We start from the raw sequence: 20,075 nt of genomic DNA, 5'->3' as shown, positions 1-20,075 counted from the left end.
CGCTGGCTGTCCGAGGATAATTGCGGTAAAGTAAATTGCCTAAACTAAAGTAGGTTGAAACTTGGTGCGGTGTTAATCAGATTTAGGTGTAACGGGTATGGCCTGTAATATGATAAAATAATTAAAACATAGATCGCACTCGTCAAACTAAACAACAGTCTTTAGATTTTCCTTTTTTCATACAAATTTAATACAGAATGCAGCAATCAATGTATGTCATCCTAGAATACAACTGACGTCGCCTGTCACGCTACAATCATCAACCTTTTTTCTTTACATTGCTTCTTCGAATAAACTTAATTGTAATATAAATCGAAAAAAACTAATTATTTTTAAAAGTCGCTGAACTAAAAATGTTGTTCAATTAGACGAGGATGATCTATGTTTTAACTATTTGCTCGTATTACAGGCCACAACCGGTATACATTCTGTTCCGCATTCTATATATTCCTTTAACTGCAACGCTCAGAGATGTAGATTAACTAACTATATTGGTGTCTTTTTGCTTTGAAAGATCAAAAAATCAAAAAGTTTATTCTGTGAGTAGATCAAAAAAAGTCCCTTACAAGTTACGACTACTTTTTAAAACTACCATCGCTTTCGGAAGGACTTCAGACTATCATTGTCAAGTGTTAAGTTACCAATCCGTTTTGGGCCCTCGTCGGAACTACGGCTCTCTTTCATTCTGAGAGGAAGCCTGTACTTGCAGTGGGACGTATACACAAAGGCCAAGAAGAGGTTACATTGGAATCCATCCATACTAATATTATAAACGCGAACGTGTGTGTTTGTATGTTCTTTCACTACGAAACGGAGCGACGGATCGACGTGATTTTTGGCATTGGGATAGTTTATGGGCCAGAGAGTGACATAGGCTACTTTTTATCCCGGAAAATGCACAGTTCCCGAGGGAACAGCGCGCGATAACCGAATTCTACGAGAGCGAAGCCGCGGGCATAAGCTAGTCCATTATAAATGCGAAAGTGTGTGTTTGTGTGTTTATATGCTTGTCCTTCTTTCACTTCAAAACGGAGCGACGGATCGACGTGATTTTTGGCATAGGAATAGTTTATGGGCCAGAGAGTGACATAGGCTACTTTTTATCCTGGAAAATGCACAGTTCCCGAGGGAACAGCGTGCGATAACCGAATTCCACGCTGGCGAAGCCGCGGGCAAAAGCTAGTTTTATAATAAAATTGTATTACTAATGGATGCTGTAAAAAAAATTGCAGTTAAAGCGCTAAAAACATAATTTTGTTAAAACCACACTGCCTACATGGTGCTACGAGCGAGTGTAGCGCTACGAAACTACTACGGCGTAGCAAGAAGCGTAGCAGCAAATGAAAGCCAAGTTACTGCGATTATAGACATGAATAAAATATCCCACTAGTTATTGTTTTTGGGTTAAGCCGCTTTAAGATTCAAAGACACTAGCTCCTTGCATTTGTTTACTTGTTTTAGTTTTGAGTGTTCTGTACAAAAAAAAAACGGAACCCTTATTTGGATCACTCGTGCGGCTGTCTGTCTGTCACAGCCAATTTGCTCCGAATCTACTGGACCGTATCAAGTGAAATTTGGTAGGATGGTGTAGCTAATCTTGTGACCCAAACACAGATGTGCAAAGTAAATCAATATTTTTTTAAAATAAGGGTCACTCGGGGGAAAATGAGGCAATTAAAAAAAAGTTTTGGATACCTTACGACTTAAGACGAAAATTGACCATTCCCTCCTGATCTCCAAAACTACCGAGCCTAGAATTATTCATTGCTTGCAGAGTACACAAAAACTACGAGCACATAAGACTTATGTGCTCGTAGCACAAAAACCTATAAGAATTCTATCAATTAAAAATAAAGTGGTAAACTCAATATAATACGTTCACTTACGGAAAATAGTTCACTAAAACACCACTAGATAGCGCTAGTAGTAATTAACTCGCGTGTTTCTGTGAGGATTTCAAATGTGATATTTTGTATTAATTTCAAAAGCACTAGAAAAAAATAGAGGAAAATATTTGACTTAGCAATTGTACGGAACCCTCTCCACGCGAGTTCAATTTTGGCCGGTGTTTTTTAATAACATGAGGTGCTTAGGAAATGGTGGCGTGCAGTCGGGAAAAATCCATTATGGACGACTGAGAAGGAAGGACCCAGACACTATGCCGGACTTTCATCTGCCAATTAAACTAACCAACAGAAAGTCGGAAAGCCCCCGACTTTGTCACTTTAAAGTTCAATATCTCAAAAACGGCTGAACCGATTTTGATGAAACATGTCTAAGAACCATTGCTAAAAAACCTGCTATCTAATAGAAAAACGCATTCAAATCGGTCCACCTGTTTAAGAGCTACGGTGCCACAGATAGACACACATAGCGGTCAAACTTATAACACCCCTCTTTTTGCGTCGGGGGTTAAAAAGTAAATAAACCTACGAAGCCAGGTCACCTGGCCATTTTTGAATTTAATTTAAATTATAATAATATTATTAATACTGCTGAGTCTAACATTAAAGTCGACTTTAAAGTAATCCTAAAGTGGAAATATTTGTCTTCAAATTTCTAGCCGATTCCAAATTTCTCCTCTGGGCTTAAACTCTATTAAAAGTTTCCACAGTTAATGTAAAGGTAATTTAGAGTTCAGTATTTAATCAACATTATAGAGGTTTTTTATTTTCAATAAAATATATTTTTTAATTGTAATATTTTATTGTGATGATAACTGTTTTTTAATTTTTAATTTAGTTTTCTTCTTTAGGTTCCCATACCAGAAAGAAAGAAAGGAAGAGTCGCCACGCTGTTTGTCTGTATGACTGTCACTGATCTGTATCTCAACAACCGTATTAGGTAACAGCTAATTTACGGATGAGGATTTTGAGGCTAGTAACCAACGAATATATTACATTGTATATATACAATGCATACTGCATACATTTTGCTTATATTGGCACTTTACTTGGCATGTTCACTGAAATATTTGCATGTGTGAAAGAGATGCACTATATCATTTGTAGCGTGAGCGATAGAGATGCCAATAGCGCAACTCAAATACGCAACGCCACGTGAAGTACGGTAACTATTACGATAATTTGCAAGTCCGACTTACACTTGCCCACGTTTTGTTGAAAATGTATTTAACTAGCATCAGATTTTAAACATTTTGTTTGTTTCAGGAAGGTTAAAAAATATACGATTTTCAATAATTATTCTTAACACATCTACACGACATGTTTCAAATAAATGGGGGGTACTTGAACGCCATAATCACGAGTACAAGGTTTTCGTTAAAAAGTGTCTTAATATTTAAAGAGTCATTTTTGTGACTTTTTTCATACAACAAAGCAGACATTTCAAAACACAAAATTCCAATATCTTTTTCTCCGTCAAAATCAAACTCAAAATGATCAATTGTGTAAAAAAGTACAATTTTAAACTAGAGCTGATTATGTCTCTAACAGAAAATTACTTTTGCTATAAGCAGTATAACTTAATGAGGGCTATCGTTTTTTGTCTCACTAGATGGCGCACTGTTGCGTGAGGTTTTTAAGTGTGGCTTTCAGAGTCTGTTATTACGGGCGTTAAAACAAAGTTTAGATTAAAATCATATTTAAAACACTTTAAAACCGTACCATAAAAATATCCAGCAACCACAGTGTTGCTTAGTCCCGTTTTGTTCGGAAAAAAAGACAGGACAAAAGTTTCCGAAAGACAAAACTGTCTCAAAACACAGACATTCATTGCCCCGTAATGCATAATTGCCATAATTAGTTTCAGGTTATGCAAAATATTCACAAAAAAATTCTTATTTTAAATAAACCCGCGTAGCTCACCCAAAAACTATGAGATTTGACATTTCAGAGACCTCACGCTACACTAGCGCCTCTAGCGGCGAATTCATTCGCGATAGCCCTCATTACTTCAACGCTGTTTGCACACAACATAACCCATACGTATAGCTCACTAACACACTCAAGCAAACTGGTACCATCCTTTCCTACTTACTCAGAGAAAAAAAGAATATTTTCTCAGAGAATACACAAAATAAAAGCCAAATAACATCTATCACGTTATCAATATCACCAAACACGACAATTTACTTTGACAAACGGTGCTATCTACGCAAAACGCCCGCCTCCCCGAGCGTGAGAGAGCGGTATCGAAAATCAGATCTACCCAAATTTATTATTCTGTGGTGCGAGCCAAACGTTACGTGGTCGGTGTTTTCAAAATTCGAATGTAGAGCTATAGTTCTAACCGGCCAGTGACGCGCTAGCAACGGCTGAGAGCGGTCGCGTTTCCGATTTCGAACCGTTGGCGGGAAAATCTTTCGTGACAGTTTTGTTTTGTTTTTAATTTTTCGTGGCATTGGATTTTGGTACGGCTACTGTGGTTTTAAGCCAAGGTGAGTAGTAGGGACGTGCGTAGTCAAAAAAATGTATAAAGCTGGAAAATTGGGGCTAGAATAGAAATAAAGTTATTTAAGTTTAAGTTATAATAATAATAATAATAATTTATTTATTGAGTTAGACAGCCAGCAGTTTATTTATTGAGTTGTAGCCGTGGTGGCCTAGTGGTTTGACCTATCGCCTCTCAATCAGAGGGTTGTGGGTTCAAACCCCGGCTCGCACCTCTGAGTTTTCCAAATTCATGTGCGGAATTACATTTGAAATTTACCACGAGCTTTGCGGTGAAGGAAAACATCGTGAGGAAACCTGCACAAACCTGCGAAGCAAATCAATGGTGCGTGTGAAGTTCCCAATCCGCACTGGGCCCGCGTGGGAACTATAGCCCAAGCCCTCTTGTTCTGAGAGGAGGCCTGTGCCCAGCAGTGGGACGTATATAGGCTGGGATGATGATGATGATGATTTATTGAGTTATGATGGTCTTTCCGAAAGCTCTGGTAATTTAAAAGAATCGGCCAAGAGCGTGTCGTACACGCCCAGGATAGGGTTCCGTAGCCATTACGAAAAAAACAAATAATATTTTTCCAAGGATTTCGTATTGTGTACTGAATTTTCCAAGTTTAGGTATATTTTATACCTGCTATTTACTCATAGGGGCTGTTTCACCATCCATTGATTAGCGTTAACCGACGGTTAAATGTGATGCCGTCTCCGTCTATTTGAACAAAATAAATAGAGACGGCATCACACCTAACCGGCAGTTAACACTTATCAATGGATGGTGAAACAGCCCCTTACACTACCAATAATTCTTAACCAATCTTAGGCGCTATAATTTTCCTTGTAAATTTGATATATTTACTACCATTCTGAAAAAGTTTCCACCCAACAGTTTAGATTTTAGAGGGGGGGGACGCTCGATTTTAATGAAAATTTGCACTTTAAAGTTGTATATTTTGCAAACAGATCACTGAATAGATTTTTTTTCTTATTAAAAATGGTTTTAAAAGACCTATCTAATGATACCCCACAAAATAGGGTTAGTCGAGAAAAAAAAACACCCCAGCTTTACGTCTATGAGAGGTACCCAAAAAAATGTATTTACTTTTTTTATTGAACCACTTTGTCGGCGTGACTGATATGTATATTCATGTCAAATTACAGCTTTCTAGTAATAACGGTCTCTTAGCTTACCCGCGGTCAGACAGACAGACAGACGGACAGACATGGTGAAACTAGTTCCTAGTTGACTACGGAACCCTAATAAGGTGTTTTCGTACAAATTGCCGGGAAATCAAAACCTATAGGAGTACTACCAATAGTGTTGGCAGGCCTCCCATTAAGTGGACTGACAACATCACGAGAGTTGCGGACAACCAGTGGGTGCAAGTGGTGAATCGTCGTTCATTGTGGCGTTCTAAGGGGGAGGTTCTATGGGGGAGGGGGAGCGTGGCGTGGGACGCCCTCAGACAAGAGTGGTGCGATGGTCTTCGCAAGGTGGCTGGCAAGAACTGGATGAGAGCGGCCGAGGATCGTGCTCAGTGGATTAGGAGAGGCCTATGTCCAGCAGTGGACTAAGATAGGCCGATGATGATGACGATGAAGGGCGAGGTCTTTGATCAGCAGAGGCTTTGAACCAGTCCTAAAAGCTCAGAATCCATACTAATATTATAAATGTGAAAGTGTGTGTGTTTGTATGTTTGTCCGTCTTTAACGTCGAAATGGAGCGATAGATCGACTTGATTTTTGGCATAGAGATAGTTTATGGGTCAGAGAGTGACATAGGGTACTTTTTATCTCGAAAAAATGCAGTTCCCGACGGAACAGCGCGCGATAACCGAATTCCACGTGGGCGAAGCCGCGGGCAAAAGCTAGTTAAAGTATATAATGACAGCAGGTGGTAGGACCTTGTGCAAGGTCCGCCCGGATTGCTACCACCATCTTGCTCGCTAATCCTGCCGTGAAGCAGCAGTGCTTGCACTGTTGTGTTTCGGCGTGGAGAGTAAGACAGCCGGTGAAATTACTGGCACTTGAGGTATCCCATCTTAGGCCTCTAGGTTGGCAACGCATCTGCAATTCCCCTGGTTTGCAGATGTTTATGGGCGGTGGTGATCTCTTACCATCAGGAGACCACTTGCTCGTTTGCCATCCAGTCGTATAAAAAAAAAAAAAAAAAGCACAAAAACTAAGAAAGTTCTGAAAAACTTTTTTTGACTATCTGGCTTTGTCAGCAGCCAATCTAAAATAATCCAATAATGTCATACAAGGGTCTGCGAATTGAATACTCATAGATACCTACAATTTTATACGGAACCATCCAGTGGGCGAGTGTTACTTGCACATGGCCGGTTTTTTCTTTTTGACGGAACCCTAGAAAAAGTCTAAGTAATACTAAAACCATAAAAAGAAGCATTAGCTGAATCATTCAATATCTTATTTATTCTGTTACTTCAGAAACACAAAAGAAAACTCAGCGATTATGCTGGAGCAATATATACTGCAGGGCTACTACGAAACTCGAAACTCGAAGTTCGTATCGCACCGTCCCTCTCGCTCTCGTATTAAATAGTATAAGTGTCAGAGGGACCGCACCACACGAACTTCGAGTTTCGAGTTTCGTAGTAGCCCTGCTGAAACCGGTTCATTCCATGTCATTTAATAACAAAACGTATATTCCTCCACCCACAATATCTCATCTTATAAGCTCTTTATAAGTATTTTTGTTATGCAATAACGGTTCCGCAACTTTATGAACTCCTTGGGACTAAAAAGTTTTCAAATGGAGACCGCGGATCGGCGAGCACAGCGTAGGACGTCCAACGAGATGGACGGATGACCTGGTTAAAGCCACGGGTTACGGTGCCTGCAGGCCGCTTCCAAACGAAGCAACTGGAGGTCTAAGGGGAGGCATATGTCCGGGTGCCCTTCGCAAGGTCTAAATTTTTTTTTCCTAAAATCTTTTGGTAGAAATTGTTTGGTATAATATTGTAATGGCACGTACTTCTATTTTTGCATAATGATTGTTTTTGCATACATATTTTTTTCCTAAAGCACTTTTGGCCTATAATTGTTTAGTCTAAAAATTTTATTACTAAAATGCTAAATCCATAATATTGTTAGATCTAATTATTATTTAGTCTAATATTCAATGTCCTAAAAAAGAATGAACAGAATGAATATTTGATACTTGAATAAGCAAAACAGCAAAAGGAGAAGGGGGGGGCACAATGGAGGCTCGGGGGGCAAAGCTCCCCACAATGAAGGCTCGGGGGGCTCCGCCCCCCCGCGATAAAGAAAACCCCGGTATCGTGATTGCTCAACTATAGGTTAGGTTAGTATTGTGTCAAGGCGCTTTCGCTTCTTAACTAGGCGCCGTCCTCGCCTTTGCCTCAGAGACGTTAAATTCAAAATGAGTGGTAACAATATTCGCAATAACAATTTATATCTATAATACATTCGACAAAACAATGTTATATACAAATATTATACTAAACAATTTTTCGACAAGAAATATTATGAAAAACAATTTCGACCAAACAATTTTCGGCATTTCAATCATTCAACGAAACGTTGTTATGCAAAAAAATAAGTTACGAATTTTTTATATGAATATCTGTAATGTTTATATAGACCCCTATGTCCAACAGTGCATATTGAATATCCTACAACTGATAATGATGATGACTAACTTTATGAAGCCGTGATAACCTAGTGATTTGACCTATCGCCTCTCAAACAGTCGTGGGTTCAAACCCGGGCTTGCACATTTGAGTTTTTAAAATTAATTTCCGAAATTACATTAAATTATCCATGAGATTTACGGTGAACGAAATGTTTGCGAGGAAACACAAAAAAATACGAAGCACTTTAGTGGTACGTGTGAAGTTTCCCATCCGCGCTTGGTCCGCGTGGGATATACATCCCAAGCCTTCTTATTCCGAAAGGCTAGTGCCCAGCAGTGGGACGCATATAGCCCGGAGATGAGAACGCAATAAAGAAGTAAAATTTATTTGGTTCTATCACCACCACCTTATAGTAATAAAACTAAAAGTAAAACTAAATTAAAAGGTGAAACGAAAGCACACCAAAAAGGTTCTTCTGTGGAGCCCATTCATGTATGGACAAGTTCCTTGAGATGAAGATACAGTACAAATACAATACAAATATTCTTTTCACTTCTCATGCTCGTAAAGTTCGTGTTTATGCTGGATCTAGGCGACATAAAATAACTTTTTATGCACTAGTGCATAAAATAAAATCTTCGTCTAAGACCAAGGTAATCAGGTGTCAATAGCCACAAACAAAAAAGTTTCTACATATATTTTTTATATTTTTTAAATTATATGTAACTAAAAATCAATCAAATCAATCATAATAAATCAATACTGGTAAAAAATATAATCATATAATAATTCATGAAAAATAAAAGGTACATAGACAGTGAAAGAATTGTTTCCACTGTTGTTATTGCATTTCCTCGTAATCTAAGTGAAAAGCTGTGTAAATCTCGAGCATTAAACCCATTTTTCCCTCGACGTGTCTATCCACCCTCGCCGTACCGCCTCGGGTCGCTATATGAACGCCTCGGGTAGAGGCGGTAGAGGAGGGTAGAGGGGGTTCTAAATTATGTATGTCAAGAGAAGGCAGCGGAAACAAAAAATCTGCAGTATTATAATAAATATAAATATTATTACTATTTTTAAATACATAGGTAGTTAGAGTCGATCAAATTGAATCATGATCCAAGATGGAACCTTTGTGCTACTAACGTCATGTTGACATCTCATACTTTTGTCAAGGAAATCATAGTGAAATTGATTATGAAAAGGTTCTACCCTGGTTCATGATTCAATTTGTTCGACCGTACATATAATAATTACACAATACATATACTACGCGTACCAACATACAATAGCAATGGAAATCAAAGCCCGTCACTATTTGTACCGTTTTTGTCAAACTTAAAACCTTAAATTGCTAGAAGTGGCTCCGAAGCGGTAACGTTTCGTGTGCTCTGCCTACCCCATTGGAAACACAGGCGTGATGTTTGTCATCATCATCATCATGTCAGCCGAAAGACGTCCACTGCTGGACATAGACCTCCCCCAAGGCTCTCCACTCAGACCGGTCTTGTCTTTCCGCATCCACCGCGATCCCGCGATCTTAACCAAGTCGTCGCTCCATCTTGTTGGAGGCCTACCGACAGCTCGTCTCCCGGTCCGCGGACGCCATTCGAGAACCTTCTGACCCCATCGGCCATCAGTCCTGCGAGCAATGTGCCCCGCCCACTGCTACTTTAGTTTCGCAATTCTTCGGGCTATGTCGGTAACCTTAGTTCTACTACGGATATCATCATTTCTAATTCTACCCCGCAGAGAAACCCCGAGCATAGCCCTCTCCATAGCCCTCCTCTGAGTGACTTTGAGTTTTCTCATGAGGCCCATCGTTAGCGCCCACGTCTCAGATCCGTATGTCATCACTGGTAACACTCACTGGTCAAAGACTTTTGACTTCAAACACTGCGGTAATTTGGACGAAAATACACTGCGAAGCTTCCCGAACGCTGCCCAGCCGAGTCGGATTCGACGAGTGATCTCTTTCTCAAAGTTGGACCTACCTAACTGGACCGTTTGTCCCAGGTATACATAGTCGTCAACAACTTCGAGCGCAGAGTCTCCGACTACGTGATGTTTGTGTATGTGTAAAATCAAAACCTTTGGATGATGACGATGTATATATTCCTAGACCGATTTCCCTGTATTTTGATTTAAAAAAAAACCGTTTATTCTTCCACAATACCTCATCTTATAAGCTCTTTATAAGTATTTTTGTAACAATGTGATAAAGGTTCTGTAACTTTATTGGCCATCAAAGGGCTTAAGCGGAAAATGGAAAGAAAAATCGTTAACCTTAAATAAATATGACAAAGCGTGTATCGGATATATAGCGGTTTATGTTTTTAGAGTGTAGATTTTGAATGTACGAAGCAAGTGTTTGTTGTTTTGGTTTTTGTTGGGTCAAATTTTGACAGTTAGTTTTGACGCACTAGCAGTGTCAGGATTAACACGAAATTTGATATAAAATATTATAATTAATATTTTTGTCTTCTCTTTAACTGTTAATTTCATATGTTTTATGTTATTTTATGTATAGTTGTTAAATAAATATTAAACAGATATAGATAGATATATACTTAAGTACGTATTAAACACCCATGACCCGAGAAGAAACATACGAATTTTTCATACAAATATCTGCCCCGAGACGGGAATCGAACCCGGGACCTCAAGCTTCGTAGTCAGGTTCTGTAACCACTAGGCCATCTGGTCCTTTTAACATACAGGGTACTTCTCGTGAACTCAGAATCTTGAAATTGGTACGAAGCAACGTCTTTTAGTACAGATAAAGGAAATATTGCTTACATTAGTAACAATTATAGCACAGATAAAGGAAATATTGCTTTACATTAGTAACAATTTAATTACAAGCAATGACACTATTAGTAGGATAAACTCGAATATCTGAGGGTTTTCTTGTCTCTCCTAAGCAACTCTAAACAGATATTATATCACTTGAAAACAATATGGACTTAAGAGTTATTATCCAGCCCGTCACTGTGATGTGGGTCAGCAACAGTCCAAATACTTTGATATTCTTTTCAATTATTGTTTTTAGGGTTCTGTACCGAGGAAAAAACGGAACCCTTATAGGATCACTTTGTTGTCCGTCCATCCGTCTGTCAAGACCATTTTTCTCAGGAACGCGTGGAGGTATCAAGCTGAAATTTATATCAAATACTTTAGTCTACTGTCACTTGGAGCTGTAAAAAAATCAAACTTCTAAGCCAACGCAATCAAAAGAGACAGCCGTTTATGCCGCAAATTTCCGCAAATTTTCGAAACTCGCAAGGGAATCAAAACCTACAGGGTACTTCCCGTGAACTCAGAATCTAGAAATTTGGTACGAAGCAACGTTATAGCACAGATAAAGGAAAAATTGCGAGAAACCGTGATTTTTTTGTTACATCATATAACAAAAATATTTATACGGAACCCTCGGTGTGCGAGTCCGACTCGCACTTGGCCGGTTTTTTTTTCTAAGAGGATCAGACTTTATATGGTATGTAAGTGAGTTACAAAGTTAAATAATAGAAATACATTGAATTATAATTTAAACAAATCAAATTCAATATATTAAAATATAATGACAATAAATTAAAATAAATACCTAACTCAAAATTGTATCGATTGATTAAAATTAAGTTAGTGTGATGTAGGTAACTGTTTCGTGCCCCTTCCAGTGAGGCAGGGCTACTACGAAACTCGAAACTCGAAGTTCGTATCGTACCGTCCCTCTCGCTCTCGTATTAAATAGTATAAGTGTCAGAGGGATCGCACGACATGAACTTCGAGTTTCGAGTTTCGTAGTAGCCCTGCTGGTTATGTAAAATAGATATGCACGGAGAACAAGTTAATATTTTCTGTGCTGCTTATTATATTTGAGGTATTTAATTAAAAGTCATTGTATTGTATTATATTGTATCAACTCCCATTCACGACATTTTAAAAAAATTAGTTGACATATTTTATTGTAAAAATCTTCTCGTGACGACAGAGCCGCTGAAATGTGGTTGAAACGTTAAGGCAATTTAAATAATTAGTTTTGTCACATTTTAGTCCTGTTTGTGTTAAAACCCAAGCCTACTTCTGTTATAGAAATATAAATAGAAATATTTATTGCATAAACTGTGAGGAGTGTACAAAGTCGACATGGAGTACAAAGTATCAACAGTTACCCGTTTCGGGCGTACAATATGTTCAGATATAACTTAAACTACACATAATAATAATGACAATTTCTTGCAGGGAAAACAATATTATAGCAAAATATCATCATAAATTCATAATTAAGTATCTCTGAAGAACTCATTTAAATTGTAAAATACCCTATCTATCAGCCACTTTTTAAGCTCGGCTTTGAATTTTGTCCCTTCAAGCATTTTTACATATAAGGGAAGATGGTCAAAAACTTTTATAATAGTTATATTAAAAAAAAAACTATGATAGAAATTCGCGAAATTTCAAAACAATGAACTTTATGGAGACACAAATCATAAAATAGCGTTAACAGAAGACAAAAGAGGATCATTGCGTTAACGGAATTTCACGGTACATCCCTCGGGAAATTATTGGCCTCGCTTAATATATGTGCAGTATGATTTATAGCGGGAAATGCTAGACTATATGGGATATAACGATGTCCAGGGGACTATGAAATTAGGTCGGTGTATAACTTAACGTGTTCATTGTGTAATCTCAGCTTGAATTATTGTGGTCCACACATAATGCACTAGGGATGTGAAGGTTTAGTGATATATCTATGGAAGACTGGATAGCCCAGTGGTTAGAGAATCTTACTACTACAAAGCTTGAGGTGCCGGGTTTGATCCCCGGCCGGGGGATAATTTGTATAAGAAATATTTTTAACTAATGCTTGTTCTCGAATCTTCGGTTTTTGATAAGTATTTAAGTATGTTTGTCCGTTACCCTAGTACCCATAACACAGTCAAGTTTTGCTTACTTCTGGATTAAATCAGTTTATAATTTAATCAGTGTTATTTGGGCATTTTCAGAAAAAAGTGTACCCTGTACTTTTTTTAAAACGTAACAAATTTTGGGTTATTTCTACTGAGAATCACAAGCACTATCGATTTAAGCAATAAAAAAGTGTCCCACTTTAAATTGTCAGTTTTGTGATGCATTAACCATACTTACATGTTGTATGGACCGTCACAAAACTGACTAATAAATTTTGTATGGAGTTTTTTTTTCGACTGGATGGCACACGATCAAGTGGGTCTCCTGATGGTATGAGATCACCACCGCCCATAAACATCTGCAACACCAGGGGTATTGCAGATGCGTTGCCAACCTAGAGGCCTAAGATTGGATACCTCAAGTGCCAGTAATTTCACCGGCTGTCTTACCCTCCACGCCGAAAGACAACAGTGCAAGCACTGCCTCTTCACGGCAGGATTAGCGAGCAAGATGGTGGTAACAAACCGGGTGGACCTTGCACAAGGTCCTGCCACCTGCAAAACATTCTTTGAATCTTCCTTTTTTCATACAAATTAAATACTGCTATCAATGTACGCTATTATCCCAGAATACAACTGATGTCGCCTGTCACGCTACAAACATCAAGCATTTTGCTTTACATTGCTTCTTCGAGTAAACTTAAAACTGTAATAAAAATTAAAAAATTAACTATTTAAAAAAAAACCGCTGAACTAATGTTGTTCAGTTTGACGAGTATGATCTATGTTTTAATTATTTGTTCATATGACTGGCCACGGCCGGTATGAGGCAGTATATGTGCCGCTGAGTATACAATCACAATGTATATCTCATAACAAAACAAAATCCAATATTTTTTATTTTAAATAAATGTAAATCAACCATTGAAAATGACACCCTTTTTTCGCCAAATCCGTACATAAACGAGAATTACGTATTTACGCAAAAGCACAAAATATCAGCTGTAAGAAATACGTTACGTTAAAAACCAATGTCATACGAATAACATTTATTTATGTATAAAACGAAGCATAAAACGACATATCACAAACAAGTGGTCGTGAAAACGTAATAAAACAATGTAGGATCGACGCTCATGAATATATTACGCTCGATTTCAGCGTAAATGTTACACTATACTATGTAGGTATAATACTAACGAAAGGTTTGCGCTTTCAGCACATCCACCGGTTATACATAGCGACTTTTTTACCCGGCTTCGACATTTAGAGACTTTATACATCTCCAAATCATTTTTTTTACCGTAGAAGCCTTTTACACGTCCACTAAACGTACAGTCGAAAAACGTACAGTCGAAACATTAGATTCCGGACTCAACGTGTAGAACGCTCTCACAGGAAGTTATGATTGGTTATTTGAAGTCTTTTTGTATTTTTTATTTCAACTCAAAATTTGTTACTTTTACGGTCATTCCCTAAAACCATATGGAAAATACAAACTGAGACATGGATGCACAGAAAAACCAGAAAAAGAGACCAACGCTAGGAATCAAACCCAAGTCCTCTCAGCATTCCGTGCTGCGTGCCATACCCCTACTTTACCACTGGACAGGAGTACAGATACGAATTTCTCCTATGCACACATATCTCAGGTTGCTTTTTTCTACTACGCTACTTAAGCGGAATGCTGAGGACCTGGGTTCGATTCCCAGCGCTGGACTCTTGTTCTGGTTTTTCTGTGCATCCATGTTTGTATTCAGTTTGTATTCTCACAGTAAGTATCAAAATGAATTCACTTGTCAAGTAATAAGATGTCACTATGATTTTTTTCTACGATGGGTCACGATTCAGTTGGTTCGACAGAACTCGTAGATAATACATAGTTAAGATGTTTAGACTCAGGGGCTGTATCACCATCCATTGATTAGTGTTAACTGACGGTTAAATGTGATTCCGTCTCCGTCTATTCGAACAAAACAAATAGAGACGGCATCACATTTAACCGTCACCTAACACTAATCAATGGATGGTGAAACAACCCCTTAGGGTCTTAACTAAGGGACCCCATGCTTATGTAATTTTTAATTAATGTGTTATGTTAGCTTCCGTAGTCAAGTAAATTGTAATCAAATATATATTTTGTTATGCAACAATGTATTTTTGCCAAGTTTCTTCTTGGCAATGATGGTGTTTCCGAAAACATTAGTAGTTTATAACAACTTGTCGATATTTACTTGTTGATTTCACACACTATGCACCAGAAGAGAATTAAAACAAATAGGTATTGCGTAATGCGGTTTCACGGTGCAGGTCGCTTCCAACCGAAGCAACTGGAGGTCTATGGGGGAGGCCTCTATGTCCAACAGTGGACGTCCTACGGCTGATATGATGTTTTTTTTTATATCAAACGAGCATGCGGGTCACCTGATGGTAAGTGATCATCGCCGCCCATGGACACCTACACCATTATTAGGACTGCGGATGGGTGAAGACCAAAAAGTTCCACACACTAAAACTGCGTTTGCCTAAAAGTGGGCTAATGGGGGAGGGAGGAGGGGTGAAAGGGGGAAGGGAGTTGGGCCTCCGGATCTCTCACTCACCGTACGAAACACAGTAGCAAAGTACTAAGTATACCATTATATCATCATAAATACAGTATTATGTGGGAGTGTGGTAATAACCCGGTCGAGCCGGCCCATTCGTACTGCAGCCAGCAAGTGGTTACAGTAAATTTCTTCCACATAAATGATAAGTGATTTAGACGACCAGATGGCCTAGTGGTTAGAGAACCTGACTACGAAGCTTGAGGTCCCGGGTTCGATTCCCGTGTCGGGGCAGATATTTGTATGAAAAATACGAATGTTTGTTCTCGGGTCTTGGGTGTTTAATATGTATTTAAGTATGTATCTATATCTATATAATTATATTTATCCGTTGCTTAGTACCCATAACACAAGCTTTGCTAAGCTTACTTTGGGACTAGGTCAATTGGTGTGAATTGTCCCGTGATATTTTTTTTTATTTTTTTTAATTATGGATGCTGTCCACTCTCACTAAATCCCTTAGTCGCCTTTTACAATACCCACGGAAAGTGATGCGTCCGTTCTAATCTAAAACCTGGCACAGACTACATGGCTTATAAACTGGGTGGAAATAAAAGCTTGGAGGTGGACGTCCCTGCTCTACACAAAAAAAACAGTGTAGATTGATTAAACTGGTTGCACTCCCGATGACATATTTAGGGCGTTGTTTGTTTCGAGTTTCGGCTTGATTAAAACTCAAAGTTGGCTGCGTTGTGTTTTGTGACTCTACAATAGGGTTACTATACATCCTGGCCTGTCGGCGATTACTTTCTAATCCTTAATTTTCCACGTGTGAAATTTTGTAAATTATAATTGGGACGAATTCTTCTTTATGAAAAGTTTCATCATCATCATCATCCCAGCCTATATACGTCCCACTACTGGGCACAGGCCTCCACTCAGAATAGAGGGCTTGGGCCATAGTTCCCACGCGGGCCCAGTGCGGATCGGGAACTTCGCACGCACCATTGAATCGCTTCGCAGGATTGTGCAGGTTTCCTCACGATGTTTTTGAAAAGTTTAACATTCTTAATTTTCCGAATGCTTATTTTTACTTATTATAGATAGAACCAATTCGGTTTTTTTACAGACGAAAGTACAGTCAGACATTATAGTTGAGAAATTCATAATACCTATAATATGCGGCAATTCATTTTTATTTCAGTACATACGAGTATGTGTATGATGAAGAAGCCTAAGTCTACTAAGAATACTAGCCTATAATGCCTATTTACTAAGAAACTCATTGCGTTATGTTGAACAAGCAATAGATAGTGTCAAGTGAGGATAAGTAGTGACAAATATCAATTCGTGTGAACTTCGTTGCATTTGATATAAACTAAATAGGTAATTATTAATTAAGTGCCAGTAATTTCACCGGCTGTCTTAAATTATAATTATTATTAGAAATTATAATTACTGCATTAGAATTAGAATTAGAATTGTTCTAGAATTGAAATTTGTTTTTGTTTCAGATTGTTCATCAAAATGAAAAACATCTGGATTATTACGCTTGCTGTGATATTCGTCAATGCAAGTAAGTGCCTACTATTAAAACTCATTATAAATCTCTTCTAAGCTGCTGCATCTTTGATGTATAACTTCAATTTGAAGAGCTCCTTTGATTTTCCTAACATCAGAGTTCATCAGAACCTGACTTGGTGACAATGGGACCCAGGGGGATACCCGGTTTCTGGCCTAGGGGGGGGGGCAAGGCAGATTTTTTAGGTCAGATCGCCCGCGCTTGTTTTGTCATACATACTACACAAAGACACCTACATGAAACGCAAGGTATATGTAAAGGGCAAACACCCGCAAGGGATCCTGCTTCATAGGTAAACGGGATATATTGTAGGATACAATTTCCAGGGGGGTGGGGGGGGGGGGTGCAGCTCTTCAACGGTTAATGGCATTTGGTATTCAAATGTAGTTTTGGTGACATTACAACTAAAACAAGTACAGTCAACAGAAAGTACAGTCTGCAAAATAAGCTTGTATTAAAAATGTTTTTTTAAACAAAAAAATTTTTTTTTTGATTGACAAAAAATACATGTCCAATATTTTCTAATAATAATATTATAAGTTACCACGAAACTACCCAATTATGATTCAAATAACATGTCAAATTTAAAACATACAAAAGTCTAAAATGCTCTGCAAAATGTATGATCATTAACATAAATGTTAATTACAAAGTCTGATTTCAAATGAACGTGTTATTTTGTGTTTGTATTTATAACGAACGAAACCACTGCTGTTTTGTTAAACCTTGAAATTATATTGTTTACATTTGTTTATCGAAATGAAATTTCACTGTAACTGTTGATCAGCAGTAACAAAACAAATATTACGAGCAATAGAGTTAGTTCTAATTCTAACTTATATTCATCATCATCATCATCTCAGCCATAGGACGTCCACTGTTGGACATTGGCTTTCCTCATAGACCTCCAGTCGCTTCAGTTGGCAGCGGCCTGCATCCACCATGAACCCGCAGCTTTAAACAGGTCATCCGTCCATCTCGTTGGTGGACGTCCTACGCTGCGCTTGCCGACCCGCGGTCTCTACTCGAGAACTTTTCGGCCCCAACGGCCATCTGTTCTCCGTGCTATATGGCCCGCCCATTGCCACTTCAACGAGCTATTTCGCTTGGCTATGTCGGTGACCCTCGTTCTTCTACTTATCTCCTCATTTCTGATTCGATCCCGTTCTCCACGTTATAAATGCAAAAATGGCAGCAGAGATGGCAGAAATTGCCAAAGCAGGAAAATACAGTGGTGAATATGATTTTGTACCATTCGGCGTCGAGACCCTTGGTCCGTGGGGCCCTGGCGCTCTGAGTCTCTTCAAAAATCTATCAAAGTGACTCAGAGATACCACAGGAGACCGAAGAGCGGGCAGTTTCCTCGCATCAGTCTTGCGATCCAGCGGGGAAATGCTGCCAGCATCTTTGGTACCATGCCGCAGGGTCCATCTTTAGATTTATTATAGTTTTAGCTTATTTAATTTTATTGTACCTAATATACCTTTTATTGTGAATGAAAAAAATATTTCTTTCTGGCGAACAAGCTTTAAACGAATTTGACTTTTGGAATATGTGTGTGTGTGTGTGTGTGTGTGTGTGTGTGTGTGTGTGTGTGTTTTTTTTGCTGGTTTACTAATGTTTCGGCGAAAAACGTTTGGCAACCTGTTTCATTTCGCAACTTTTCATTTCCCAACTGTTTAATATTTCTGAAACTGTAAATATTTTAGGATTTTTTATGAAACTAACCTAACCTAACCTAAAGGGTTCTACACGATGGCCCTGAAATAAATCCTGAAATATTTACAGTTTTAGAGGTTGCGAAATGAAAAGTTGCGAAATGAAACAGGATGCCAAAAACGTTACGTTTCGAAAAGGCAGTAAGTACTCGTTTTTTGCTACTTTTTCAAACGTCTAGTTACTAGGTACAACGGCCATCTGTTCTTCATGCTATGTTATCACCTACCTACTCACTTCGACAAGCGTGTATTCGCTGTTTGTAATAACACGGAATTTTAATTTCTTCTTCTTCTACTTAAGAGTTATACTCTTCTTGGTGGAGTATCTTCCACACATCCCTCCTTTGAGCCATCCTCTTTACCTCTTGATACGACGCGACGCCAACTTCCTCCTTTATCTGATCGATGTATCTAATTTTAATTCAATTGGCTCATAATGTATTCAACGAGTAAACCCTACTTATTATATTGAGCGCCAAAAAATCTAGCCCTCAAATGTATGCAGTAATACGTGGTTTTGTGTGGAGAGTAGTCCAAATTTTGTGCCGCTTATAAATGCGAAAGTTTGTGAAGATGTTTGGATGTCTGTCACACAATCAAGTGTAAACCGCTAAACCGATTTAGATTAAATTTGGCATGCAGATAGTCTGAGTCCCGGAGAAGGACATAGGCTAGTTTTTATCCCGAAAAATTGCAAAGTTCCCGCGGGATAGCGATGAGCGAATACTACGCGGACAGAATCGCGGGCAACAGCTAGTTAACTATAAATAACCTTCGCTTGTATGTATAAGTATTACGAGTACATATAAGGAGAAACAATGTAATTATTTAAACAGTACATTGTTGGGAATTTAAGGGTAATTTTCCTTTACCTAAAAATACTTTTCCCTTCAACTTACCCACAGCCCCTGCCGGCTTACCTTATTTCAAAATTTAATGAAATCTGTATAACCTTTTTAGACCCGATTTTAACTCATTACACATTTAAGACAGTCTGTTAGGCAGATTGTCACGCTGATCATTGCACTGTAATCCTACTGTTATTATTAATAATGTTAAAGTTAGTAATTTTTTTTTATTCAACTGGATGGAAAACGAGCAAGTGGGTCTCCTGATGGTAAGAGATCACCACCGCCCATAAACATCTGCAACACTAGGGGTTTTGCAGATGCGTTGTCAACCTAGAGGGCTGAGATGGGATACCTCAAGTGCCAGTAATTTCACCGGCTGTCTTACTCTCCACGCCGAAACACAACAGTGCAAGCACCACGGCAGGATTAGCGAGCAAGATGGTGG

The 20,075-nt window shown here is 38.5% G+C and overlaps 1 protein-coding gene across 4 annotated transcripts in view; it reads left to right on the top strand.

The window, feature by feature from the left end:
- Positions 1-4,276: 4,276 nt before the first annotated feature.
- LOC141440477 (cell adhesion molecule Dscam2-like) overlaps positions 4,277-20,075 on the top strand; it is a 140,844-nt gene continuing 125,045 nt past the window's right edge. For all 4 annotated transcript variants that reach the window (XM_074104997.1, XM_074104995.1, XM_074104996.1 and 1 more), the window contains exons 1-2: positions 4,277-4,399; positions 16,994-17,055. In XM_074104997.1, coding sequence (XP_073961098.1) covers positions 17,007-17,055 — 49 coding nt within the window. In that variant the 5' untranslated portion in view covers positions 4,277-4,399; positions 16,994-17,006. The remainder of the gene's footprint in view (positions 4,400-16,993; positions 17,056-20,075) is intronic.

This window comes from Choristoneura fumiferana, chromosome 22 (assembly GCF_025370935.1).
Source record: "Choristoneura fumiferana chromosome 22, NRCan_CFum_1, whole genome shotgun sequence".
Taxonomy (NCBI): Eukaryota; Metazoa; Arthropoda; class Insecta; order Lepidoptera; family Tortricidae; genus Choristoneura; species Choristoneura fumiferana.
This window is presented reverse-complemented; position numbering and strand designations above follow the sequence as displayed.